Source organism: Diabrotica undecimpunctata, chromosome 7 (assembly GCF_040954645.1).
Source record: "Diabrotica undecimpunctata isolate CICGRU chromosome 7, icDiaUnde3, whole genome shotgun sequence".
Lineage (NCBI taxonomy): Eukaryota > Metazoa > Arthropoda > Insecta > Coleoptera > Chrysomelidae > Diabrotica > Diabrotica undecimpunctata.
This window is the reverse complement of record NC_092809.1, coordinates 28,631,557-28,644,364: the sequence shown is the minus strand read 5'-3', so window position 1 is coordinate 28,644,364 and position 12,808 is coordinate 28,631,557. Positions and strand designations below refer to the sequence as shown.

The 12,808-nt window shown below is 31.6% G+C and overlaps 1 protein-coding gene across 1 annotated transcript in view; it reads left to right on the top strand.

The window, feature by feature from the left end:
• The first annotated feature begins 603 nt into the window (after window positions 1-603).
• The window catches only part of LOC140445127 (uncharacterized), a 134,891-nt gene continuing 122,686 nt past the window's right edge, over window positions 604-12,808 (top strand). Inside the window, exon 1 of the mRNA XM_072536967.1 lies at window positions 604-916. Coding sequence (XP_072393068.1) covers window positions 755-916 — 162 coding nt within the window. The 5' untranslated portion in view covers window positions 604-754. The remainder of the gene's footprint in view (window positions 917-12,808) is intronic.

Below are 12,808 nucleotides of genomic sequence, written 5' to 3'. Positions count from 1 at the left end.
AGAGCCATAAATCTTTAGCTGTAATTAAATTATCCTATAAAATTGAATGTTTAAATTTGTACTACGTATTATTAAAGTAAATATGAAGTTACGGGCTGTAATAACCTACTAAATTAACTGAGAATCCAGCTAGACTAGTTAAACTTTCCTCGCTTGAATACCAGTATAAAAAAGAAAAGGATATGTATATAATGGGCCAAATAATATCTACACAACTTCAGGTATTGAGTCCTGTCAATGCACAGAATTTTATTAACTATTATATACAAAAGTTTCAGTAATGATATCTAAACAATATCAAACTTGTACTAGCTATGCCCAAGAAAATAATATTTCCAGCAATGTTATTTAGTTTTTAATCCGTAATTTCAAATGTACTTGTTTAGAAAGTGTACTAATTAATATGATTGTCCTACTATTTTATATCAGGTATAAATATTTAATAAATAGCCTAGAATACAAAATGAAATACCTAATTTTTATAAGCACTGACAATACAACTGACGAACTGACCATGATTTTTCATCATAACATCTACTTTTTTTCAGAGCCGGCAACACCAGCGGAAAATTAAACAGTTCGCCAGCAGCGCGGTCGACCGCTACATTTTGAATTGTTCCTCGACTTTCTGTTCAACAACTTCGAGTCCTCGTCGCAGGTCTGTGACATCGCGATACGCGCAACTTTCAAGTGTTAGTGAAAAATTTTCTTTCGCACATTCTTTTATACGTAGAATTTGTGAAACACTTAACCAATGATGACGGAAACGGTTGTAAATGTGCAAGAAGCACCCAACAACAATGCAGCCAAACCTCCGCCACCAAGGCAAGGAACTGCCGAACAGCCCTTGGGGTGGATCAAGATCAATGTAGCTTACTTCAAAACGACACCTGGAATACTAAAGGGAGTGGAATTTGTAAGTAATCGGTCAAATACTCTATACATGACACAATATGTTTGTAAACATAACAAATGGTATAGATTTCATTCCAAGTTTTTGAAATTGTTTTGAACATTATTAAAATTTGATGTATCTTTTGTAAACATGTCTTCTGATGGATTTTTACAACTTAAAGTTGGTTAGGTAAATCAGCCACTCAGACTGAAAATCAGCCTAGGTAAACATTAAATATGAAGAGGAACTAGCATAATATAGATATTAGTATTCTTGAAGAACCGCCTTTCTCTCATTGAATATTATAATTGAAGATTATAATAACTAGGTAAACGAATCTTTGAATTTTACTTACCAAAAAGTTGGCAAATCTGTCTTATTAACAGTATAGAAATCTTTAACTCGGCTTGTATTATATCTTATTAAAATACAAATGTTCAATCTCATGTATTTATGCGTTATGGAATTTTGGCTACCATCCAAGTTATTTTTTAATTAAATTACTTTATTTACAAAATCTTACAAACTCGGTATTATTCTAATATATTAGCTGTACCGTTGATAGAACTGCAAGAGCATCTTTAGTTTATGATTTGATCTTCAAGAACAACATTATTTTATTGTGTTAGGTCATCCGTTTTCAAATCGTTTAGAATTGTTATAGAACTAAACTTACCATGGGATGGGCAAATATTTCAGAAATTCTGATAACTACAAAATTATAAACTAATCATGTTAGATATTAATAGTGCTACCGGCCATGTAGGCTCTTGGCTTGATGTTCTTATACTGACGATGAGGATGAGGTCCTTGGATCCCTTAACAAAATTTTCTAACTTTTTACTTAATTGGATTGGCACTTGACCATTGACTATCCAAGATGCTGACATCAGTATTTCCTAGTAGTATTTATTTTATTTCCTCTTAGTATTTTCATTACAGGATCGTCTGCCTTCATTCATACTCATTTTTTTTTCAGTATTGTCTTCTTTTTTTTTAATTTGTGATAATACTTAATGTGTTCAAAGGATACAAATATTTTTGCCATTATTATTTTATGAATTTCTTAACTGTTGGGTTCTCGTATTACGGTGGTTCCAAGGTATACAAATTTTCCTGTTTCTTTGAACTTGAGTATTTATGTGTACTTTTTAATGTTAGACCATTTTTTAATGTTTCCTGTTCACTCCATATATTTGTTCTTTAACTAGTTCATGTATAATCCTTTTTTAGTTTTCTCATCAAGGTTTCTTAATATTGTTCTGAAGCTATTTTCTTGTGGCATGTTAAAGTAATTACTATTTAAATGGGAATAAGCCACAATTAAAGGTTAAAGTAATTTTATTGACGTTCCAATTTCCACATCGGAAATAGTTCTTAAAATACAAACATTGTCAATAAACTAATATTAACCTTTAATTGTGGCTTATTCCCATTTAAATAGTAATTTCTTGTCAAGGTCTTTTTATTTTTGTTTTAGTTCTTGTTTCTTTCCTGCTATATCGTCCGCAAACATTATTGACACATCCTAAAATATAGATGATAGATCAGCCCTGTTATGTTTATACCGTTTTCCTTATTTTAAAACAAAACTGAAGAGAACTGGTCAGAATAGATCGCCTTGTCTTACTTTTTTACTGAATATAATTTTCTTACATTTTTTGTACAACGATTTGTATAATTAAGTTACTTAACTTGCTCGATATTGCCTCTCAGCTCAGGTTGTATGAATTTCTATTATACACGCATTGCTGCATGTTGGAATATCTCAGCGATAATTATTGCTTCCTAAGCTTTTATTATTGATAAGGCCTGCTCATAATATGTTTTCCAGCACTCTAAAATTTCTTGTTTTTTAAAGCGATTATCCATTTACATTTTTTAAAAATACCGCTTTTGAGCAATATGACCTATTTTTATTTTTTACTCCTTACCTAATATATAAATTCCTAATATCTTTATTTCGGTAATTCCCTTCTATCTCTTCCAAAATCCTTTGATTATAATCTAACTTTTCCATTCTTAATATTCTTTTCTTTCTTTTTCTTTGAATGTTTTATTTATTATTTTTTTTTTTGACTTTCTGGTTATATTCTTCAATTATTATTTTATTTTATAATTAATAATTATTTTCGCTTATCCAGTTTTCTTTTGCATTCATCACATCATGTTTATGAATTTTTAATTGCATCTTTATTGCTATTGTTTCCTGTAACTTTTATAAGTGATTTAATTTTTGTCCAGTGCTGTTCTTTTTTTTTGTCCCATCTCCCTATTGATTATTTATTTGTTCATAATAATAATAATTAGTTGCAGATAATTTATAGGCGTGTGGCCAGGTTTTTTAGTGTGAGTTTCAATGCTGAAAATCTTGCTTCCCCCCATATACTTTTTTTTTAATTTCCAACAATGAAATTTTCATATGTGAAAAACAGTTTACAATTTTTTTGAATCATTTTTTAAATTCTAATAATATTTGTTAGAACAGTAAATTTTTGAAATTAGTTACATTTGTTTTTATATTAAATTATTGTGTGATCATAACAAAAATATGGGTAGCCATAATTACATATAAAAAACATATTCAAAATTCAGATTGACAGTAAAAATTTATTATAACGACACATTAGAATACCATTCCGCGCTGGAATGGTACGATTTTTTTAAATTCGTCAACTACACTATCTTTATCGATATTTAAGCCGCGTTTACACGATGACAATTGGCGAGACAATTGTCATTGGACAATTGTCATCACGTGGTTGCGGATTGTCGGAGGCCAGTCCAGTTGAACAAGAAGATGTTTATACGGGGCTAACTATTGCTATGGCACTAGACAGCTAAAACATGGCCGACTGCTCGTCATCTGTGGTGTCCGGTGAGGGAACTAGCAAAAAACAAGACAGCACTACTGGCCTACACAGTTCACACGGCGCCAATTGTCGCGACAATTGAGATTTCGAGTGGTGGTGGGGCTCACTGGGCGCAGCTCATTGTCCTCAGTCTACTCCCGGAGACAACTGAATTTTGGACCAATTGTGAGGGCAGTTGGCAAAGCAATTGGCCTGAAGTGTTTAGACGAAGACAATAATTTCATGCCAGTCAGTTGTCTTCTGACAATTGTCTCGCCAATTGTCATCGTGTAAACGCGGCTTTACAGTAAGTTCTTTTTCAACAAAAGGCACCATTAGATGTTCCAAATGGTCCTGCAATATTGTCGATCACAGTGTCGATTTTGTTCTCTCACAATTACGGCTTGTTACAGGAATTGCAGCAAATTTTACCATTTGTTGGTTATACATTGGAAACATCGATTTTCTATTATGCTGAGACAAGCAGTCGAGAGAATTTGTACTTTTTCTTGTTTTTAAAAATCTTACTACAGCTTCTAATTTTAAAGAAGAATTCAAATAAAAATGTTCTGAGATGTATTTTAAATATTAACTTCCTTTTCATCTATATTTAACGACATGATTTTGTCTACTAAATAAATAATTTATGTTGATTATTAGTCAAATTTATCGTATTATGACTAAATCATTCAGTCTAAAAGCGGATAAAATACAAAGAGTTTCACTCTTTTTTTATCGTTGACTCTAAATGCATTTCCAGCATTATTTTCTAATCTAGTAAAAACTTTACGTTTTTTCTAAGTAGGAATGTCAATTTGAAGCTTATTAAAGCAATTTGAAGTTTTAAACTTCTTCTATAGCTTCACAAATATATATATATATATATATATATATATATATATATATATATATATATATATATATATATATATATATATATATATATATATATATATGTATGGTGAATGAAGTAATTTGCTAACTTTGACAACCATTTGCAAAATAGGATGCATTATTTCCAAACATAATAAAATCAAAGGATTTTATTTGACGTAGTATCCCTTTATCTTTAGCTTTTGCAGCAGTTGCGTTATCAATTGTCTCTTCAAAGACTTCTATAATTGCCACAAGTTGATCTTTGACCACAGCAACTGCCTTTGCACGACAAGCCCAACATATTTCTGAAAGTTTTTAACGTATTATTTGTGATCTTCACAATCTCCTCAAAAACATCGTACCTTTTTGGACTCACTATCAGCAACTAGCCTATATTTGTTCACTGCTGAACGTAGACCTCCCGTAAAATTTTCCATTATTCTTTTAGGACTGCGTTGAATCTAAGAATAAACCAATTGTGGATTTTTGGACAAAATTTTTGGATTTTGGAAAGCTAGTGTGGTTAAACAGCACCCGCTGTGGCCATGCCTGTGCGATAATTATCGGTATAATCTTTTCATTTTGATTCCGGATCAATGTTGCAATAATTAGTATATCTTATATAGGGTTGGTCATTTAAAAGAGTCCACACTGATATTTGCCAATATTCATTAAATTTTTATTCAAAATGGGTGACGATAAGGACATCTGTCATTTGTTAACCTCCTCCCTTGCAGTACCACTAACCGTTAATTTAAAATAAGGACTAGACCTTCATTAGGCAGGTATTTCGCTTGAGAAAGAATTTTTTAAATGCTTTCCAAATGGTTAATAAGGAAAAAAATCATGGATGCCGGAATTCTCCAGCAAAATACCTGTCTAATGATATGCCACACACGGTATATTCTCTATTTAAAATTAAAGGTTTTGGTACTGGAAGAGAGGGGGTTGACAAATGACAGATACCTATACCGTTAAAAGATGTCCCCATTAAAATAGAAATCGACATGTTTTAGCATTTTCAGAAAATCCAATGGATATTGCCAAATATTATTGGAATCTTGTATTATAAAAACTGCATTTATTAATGATTGAATGATTCGTGAAGTATTTTATTAGAGTTGTTTAAAATAATATTTTCAACGCAATTCCTCATAATTAGAGTGCCCGCGACCAAAAAAATTTATGATAAATGCTATCTCCAAACTTTGGGTATCGCTTCATTAGGCCGGATCTGACACGATTTCCCTCTGCGACTTTTTTGGTTTTGGGGCATTTTTCCTCGTAATTTTCCAGAAAATTTTCACCCGTCATATTAGGAAAATTGGAAACCAAGTTCCGTCAGGCAATATGAAAAGTTGTGTTTGCTGCCAATATGAAGTTTGGAGAGAGTTCCTATCTATCATAAACTTTTTTGCCGACGGGCACTCTAACTATCAGTTTTAATGTAGGATATTTTCTTTCATTAAAAAATATTTGTAATGTCAAGGTAAATATTAAAACAAGAATGACTAGATTGGTTAAAAGTTGAGCAATAATAAGATTATTATTTTATCTTATGTTAATATACATTCCTCAAGTTTTAAGATAATTTAAAAATAGGACTTGTAAAATTCACTAAACCATCAAGGCTTTTAAAATATGTTTTGGTTAATTTCTTTTAATAGTCAAGTTTATTTTTAGTAGATTGTATTAATTTGTGTGATAAAAGTGTATATTAACAGCTTTTAATGAGATTCATTCATATCTCGAATAAATTTTAAGGTTTGTCTAAACCACAACTTCCGAAAAAAATTCCCAACGACTATAAACGATAAAAAATTGTAAATAGGTACATATTTATTAGTGCACAATTCACGCAAAAAGAAAGGTTTATACAATTTACTACAGTGCAATTCAAGTAAAAAGAAATAGTTTAGGCGGGATCTGTTTTGGATTGGACATTTTCCATAGGAAGCTATTTTTTTGCTGGAATCTCTTCAGGATGTGCCCAATATCGATAATCACGATATGCACCAGTCGCAAACCCTGTGCTAAATTTTTTATTTAGCAAAATAAGAAGTTAAAAGTTTCGTTATTCAATTTTACACAATATTTCGTTAGCTAGAAATTGAAAATTTAATGTTTATTGTTAAAAAAAAGCAATCATTGTGAAAAAAAGTATAAAAAATAAAGTTAATCCTTTAAATGTTTTCGACTTTCTAAACTTGAGTTACAAGCTCTATATTCCGCCTAGAAAAACCCTTTAATATGTTTACAACGTGTGCTAAATTTTGTTAATATCGGTCGGATAGGTTTTGCATAATAATTTTACAACCCAGCCTACTGGAAAAAAATCGCAAATTTTCAAATTTATAGTAGGCCCTAAATAAGGCCCTCAGATAGTTGCAAATTTTTTTGCACATAAAGGAAGGCTTAAACTTTCAAACGCTTTTTGTAAAATTCATATCGGTTCACTAAGAGAGCCTAGAAATTTTTTTAAAAACTTTAAACATTTTTTATATATATTAGGGTTATAAACAAATTGAATAACTTTAAGAGCTTTAAACATATCAATTTCAAAATTTATATACTTAAAGACTATTAAAAGACGCTTCTTTAAAAAAATATATACATTCGGCTTACTGGTTGCCGAGATATTGAAGGTCAAAGTTGGCACACATTTGATGTGTAACCATAAGTGATAGAGGGCTCGTTTTTAAACAAATACCCTCGTCTTGTCAAGTACTTTTTATATGAAAAGTTTTACGTAATGCGCTTCATGGCAACATCCATAAAAAAGATAAATAAAAAACAGTTTTCGCGTAAAATGTCGCTCGGAATGCATGAGAGGTAGTGGTGGGGGACATTCACTCGAAATGTGAATCAGCGAGTTCAAAATCATAGCACGCGCTAAAAATTGCATTATCTCGGCTTCTTGTTAACCAATTTTGCTCTTTTTTTTTGAATCGATGTCTCGGACGACAAGGATTTCAAATATCGTATTTTCAAATACCATTTTTAATTGCAAATTGGGAAATTTGCAATAAACAATTGTATGTTAAACAAGTAATTGCATTTTTTCTTCATGCATTTTTTTTTGAGCTTACAATTTATACATTGAAGTAAATTGTTACTTTTAGTAAGCAAATATGTATTTATAAATTGTTAATAAATAATTTAAATTGTTAAAACAAAGGCGAACGAAAAAAAAATTTTTTTTTCATAAATATACTTTATTTTGACTCAATCTTCAATAATTTTTTTTTAAAGTCTTTTTCTTTTTTTGGAAGGACAAGAATCTTCAGGTCTTATTTCTTCCCCAAAACCTTCATTTTCCATTTCAATATATTCATCCTCGATCTGTAAATTTAATGTTTCTTCTCCTTCATCTGTAGCTTTATCTTGTGCCTCTAGAAAATCTAAGGAATCCATCGACTCCATATCCATATCTCGTTCAACTTCTTCCAATATTTTACTGTATTCAATATTATTACATGTCTGACCATTGCAGTGAAGACAAAAGTCAGAACATTTGAGACCATGTTTGATACAACTGCATGTTTTTGTACAAAGTTTTTTACATTTGCAACTAATATTTCTGAATAATGATTTTATTTGTCTTTTTTATGGATGTTGCCATGAAGCGCATTACGTAAAACTTTTCATATAAAAAGTACTTGACAAGACGAGGGTATTTTTTTTAAAGAAGCGTCTTTTAATGTTCTTTAAGTGTATAAATTTTGAAATTAATATGTTTAAAGCTGTAAAGTTATTAAATTTGTTTATAAGCCTAAAGAATGTTTAAAACTTTAAAAAAATTTCTAGGCTCTCCTAGTGAAATTATTTGAATTTTACAAAAAGCGTTTGAAAGTTCGAGCCTTCCTTTTTACATAAAAAAATTTACAACTATCTGAGAGCCTTATTTAGGACCTACTATAAATTTGAAAATTTGCGATTTTTTTCCAGTAGACTGGGTTGCAAAATTATTATGCAAAACCCGACCGATCTTAACAAAATTTAGCACACGTTTTAAACATATTAAAAAGTTTTTCTACGCGGAATATGGAGCTTGTTAGTCAAGTTTAGAAAGTCATAAACATTTAAAGGATTAACTTCATTTTTTTGTACTTTTTTTTTCCAATTCTTGCTATTTTTTCAACAATAAACATTAAATTTTCAATTTCTAGCTAACGAAATATTATGTAAAATTGAATAACGAAACTTTTAACTTCTCATAGTTTTTTCTCTAGGATCAATATTTTCCGAATTATAAACGAAAATAGGAGCAAAAAAATGAGAAATTTTCAATTGTTTTCAGATTTTGTTAAATAAAAAATTTAGCACAGGGTTTGAGACTGGCGCATATCGTGATTATCGATACTGGGCACATCCTGAAGGGATTCCAGCAAAAAAAAATAGCTTCCTATGGAAAATGTTCATTATGGTCTGAATTTCTACAGATCACGCCTAGTCTAAACGCAACAATTTGGACTCTAAATAATATTTTAGCATTTATTGACATAATATGATGAGTAAAATTTTTACAGAATGTACAAAATATGTAATATTTGCAAAGTTACAGTATATATAAATATTATATATTAGGACAATACATTTACACTAGTAATATGGCATAGTAGTGAATACGTAGTGTGTTATTGTCGGCGCTTAAGAATCCTTCTGATGCCTGCTTTTTTAAAGCTTCAATGCTTTTAAGTCATTGTAGGTTAAGTAGTTTGAAGCGGGTTTCATTTAACCTAGAATAAATAATTTAAGTGATACTACTGGAATACTGGAATTTATATTTGTTTTTGTTACTACCTCAGGAAATCATCTTGTAAACTGTAATTTTATAGCTCTTTTAAGGGTTTTGCATCTCTTTCATTTGCTAAATCAGCGTTTCTTAACCTTTTTCAGTCCGCAGACCCATATAATATTAAACACAATTATACCCCTTAATAAAGAGCACAGGAATAAATTTAAAATAATTTATTTAAGTACTGAAGAAAACATTTTTATGAAAATTAATGAATGTTGGTGCTGCTTTTTGGCTACTAAATTTGTTATATTCGGGTTGATATTTTTACTTAGTTGTAATCTTAAATCGGATTCCAATTGTAGTTTGTTTCTGTATTTGTTTTTGAGATATACACAAGTAAAAAATCCCTTTTCAAAGAGGTATGTGGATGAGAAAAGCAGTAAATGTTTCAGTGCTTCTTCTGATATTTCTTTATAAACTGTTTTTATATTCACCCAAAAACTTGATAAAGTAGATTCTTTTAAATTACGTTTTAAAGCTGAATTGATTTTCCTGTATCGTTGTCAAGTCGATGATATCTGAAACATCTGCGTTGAAAGGATCAGCTATTCAGTTTTTATTTCTGCCGGGTTCTGGAAAATAATCCCGAAAAGAAGACAGCAAACCACGGAGGTATTTAATAATTTCTTCTTCTACTTAGGTTGGTAACATTTCCCCACCAGAATATTCCAAAAACTTTAAAATTAGTCTAAAGGTCAAGTTTTTTTATCATAGTTTATATTTTACCTTCAACTTGGAAGATGTTACCTCTTCCTTGTAGACTTAAGTTCAACTTGTTAATGGTACTGAAGATATCAGCCAAATATGCCACCATTATAAGCCAATCAAAGTTATTGAAATTATCAGCATGTTTATTTCCGCTGCCAAAAAAACATTCTGATCTCAACTCGAAAACACGCGATACGACTTTCCCACGAGACAACCAACGAACCTCAGCATGCAATAACAACTGCTTGTGAATGCTTCCTATGACTTCTCAAATCATACCGAAAATACGGGAATTTAGAGGCTTGACTTTAATAAAATTCACGGCTTGCACTATCTTTAATTTATCAGGCATATTTTTAGTAGCTAAACAATGATGTCAGATAATAGATGGATTCGTCTTGTTCACGCGCGTCTGAAGCCCTGTTCGTGTACCGGTCATAATCCGAGCACCATCCGTACTAACTGCCACACATTTATCCCACGGTATTTCATGAGTGGACATAAAGTCATTCAATACTTCAAATATTGCTTCACCTGTAGTATGCAAAGGCAGATGCCTACAGAACAGAAAATCCTTAATTATCCCGTCGTTAAATTTGTAACGAACAAATGCAAGCAAATTGGGGTCATTGCTAATATCTGTGCTCTCATCTAATTGCAAAGCATAAAATCTACCCGCCTTAACATTCAAAATCAATTGCTTTTTAACATTTCCTGATATATCAACAATTCTATTCTTCAGTGTACTATTGAATAACCATTTAACGTTCAATTCTTTTGAAGTTTTTTCTTCCAACGTGAAAACGTGAAAATCAGAATTTTTAGGTAGTATTAATTCTTCAGCAATGGTGTGAGGCTTACCACTTTTTGCAACTAATAAGGATACTTGGTAAGACACCAATACAACATTTTCGATAATGGCCCCAGTAGCTGTCATAATTATAGTTATGTGGCTTAGTTCTACCTCTGAGGCTTTGATTTTGAAAAATGATTGAGATTTCTCACGTAGGTCTTGATATTTTGTTTCTAATATGACGTCGAAATTTGGCCGAAACTTCGTAGCATATGATGCACTAGTTCTTTCTTCACCATTTAAATTAATATATGTAAAATCAAAAGCTAAGTATTCGTCACAAATCTTACGTCGTTTATGAACGTTTGAAGTCAATGGTGTTGCATTTGCTTCGTCTAACGCGGAATTATTTGGCTTTAACCAGCGTTTGATTGTTATAATCACATTAAAAACGCAATATCTATAAAGTTATCTACATTGTAACGCAACACAAAATAAAACAATATGAATACGCGTAATTAAATCTTAACATACGAATAATAAATCAGCCCAAGTGTGAGTCTTATCCAAGTGTGGTGCAGGATTGTGCGCGATATGGCAATGGGGAAGGTTCTATGCGCGCACTTATTTTGCTCACTTCACTTGGTTATCTTGGTCGTCTTCTCTCGGTCAGTCTCGGTCGGATCATGCTTGCTGACTCACGCTCGCGAGCCTAACGATTACGAGACTTGCATTTATTTATTAATTCAAATGTCCATAGATAAGACCATGGACCCAATAATACACAGTTTAAGAAACACTGTGCTAAACTATTGATACTATGTCGAATCAAAGCAAGGGATATATTTCCTGGTAATTCTATCTAAAGATGTCACAATTCCAGGCGGAAATAATAGCAATCCATGACTGCGTGAAAAAATAGAAAGGCAGAAAAGAACTTACCGTTCAATTGCCGTCTTCACGGATAGCCAGGCAGCGTTTAACGCTATCAATTCTGTAGAGGTCAATTATATGGGATTGTGTGAGTTTCCTAAATAAACTAGGAGACTGTCGCAAGGTTACCGTAGCCTGGTTGGCTACGATGGTCATAAGGTCAATGAAATAGCAGATGAAATGGCCAAACAAGGCTCATCAATGCCATTCATTGGACCGGAAATCTTCTGCGGCGTTGTAAAGACAGTAACAAGAACGGTTACAAGAAAGTGGGTAGCTCACAAATCTCTGGAATGGTGTATCAATTCACCAAAACAAAAACAGACGAGAATATTTGCCAAAATTTACGGCAGACCTAATAAGTAAAGGCAGGAGCCTACACCGGCAAAGAGCTACATGGAAGGTTCAGTCTCAAAGTTATTAGACCTTTTAAAAAGGGTCAGGCTAGAGAACGTAATCTAGGACTAGAGGACCATATTAGATCTGAAAATGTCACAATGAAATCCACGTCAGTATATCTATCTAAGCATCTAAGTTATTTAAATATCTTAGTTTCCTCTCTGAATAGATCGTTGGCTTTGTAAGAGTGAGGTGAGTGAGTGACCATGAATTATTTTAACTTGTAACATATCTGAAGACTAATTTTGTATTTCTGTTAAAAGAACTACTAGCAAATTGCACGTAAGCACTTTACAGAAACAATTTTAGATTAGTTTGGTTTGCTTATACTTTGACTTATTTGTAGAAATCGGCATTTATTTCAAACATAATGGTTAATTTTGTTGTACCTGATATTACCTCTTAAGAGTCTTAAGGCGAGGTTTCCTGAATAAAAAACAAAGTTATTTCAAACATGACTAATCAATGATAATTCATAGTTACTATTTTAATGGGAATAAGCCACAATGGAAGGTTAAAATAAGTTTATTGACGTTTCAATCTCCACTTCG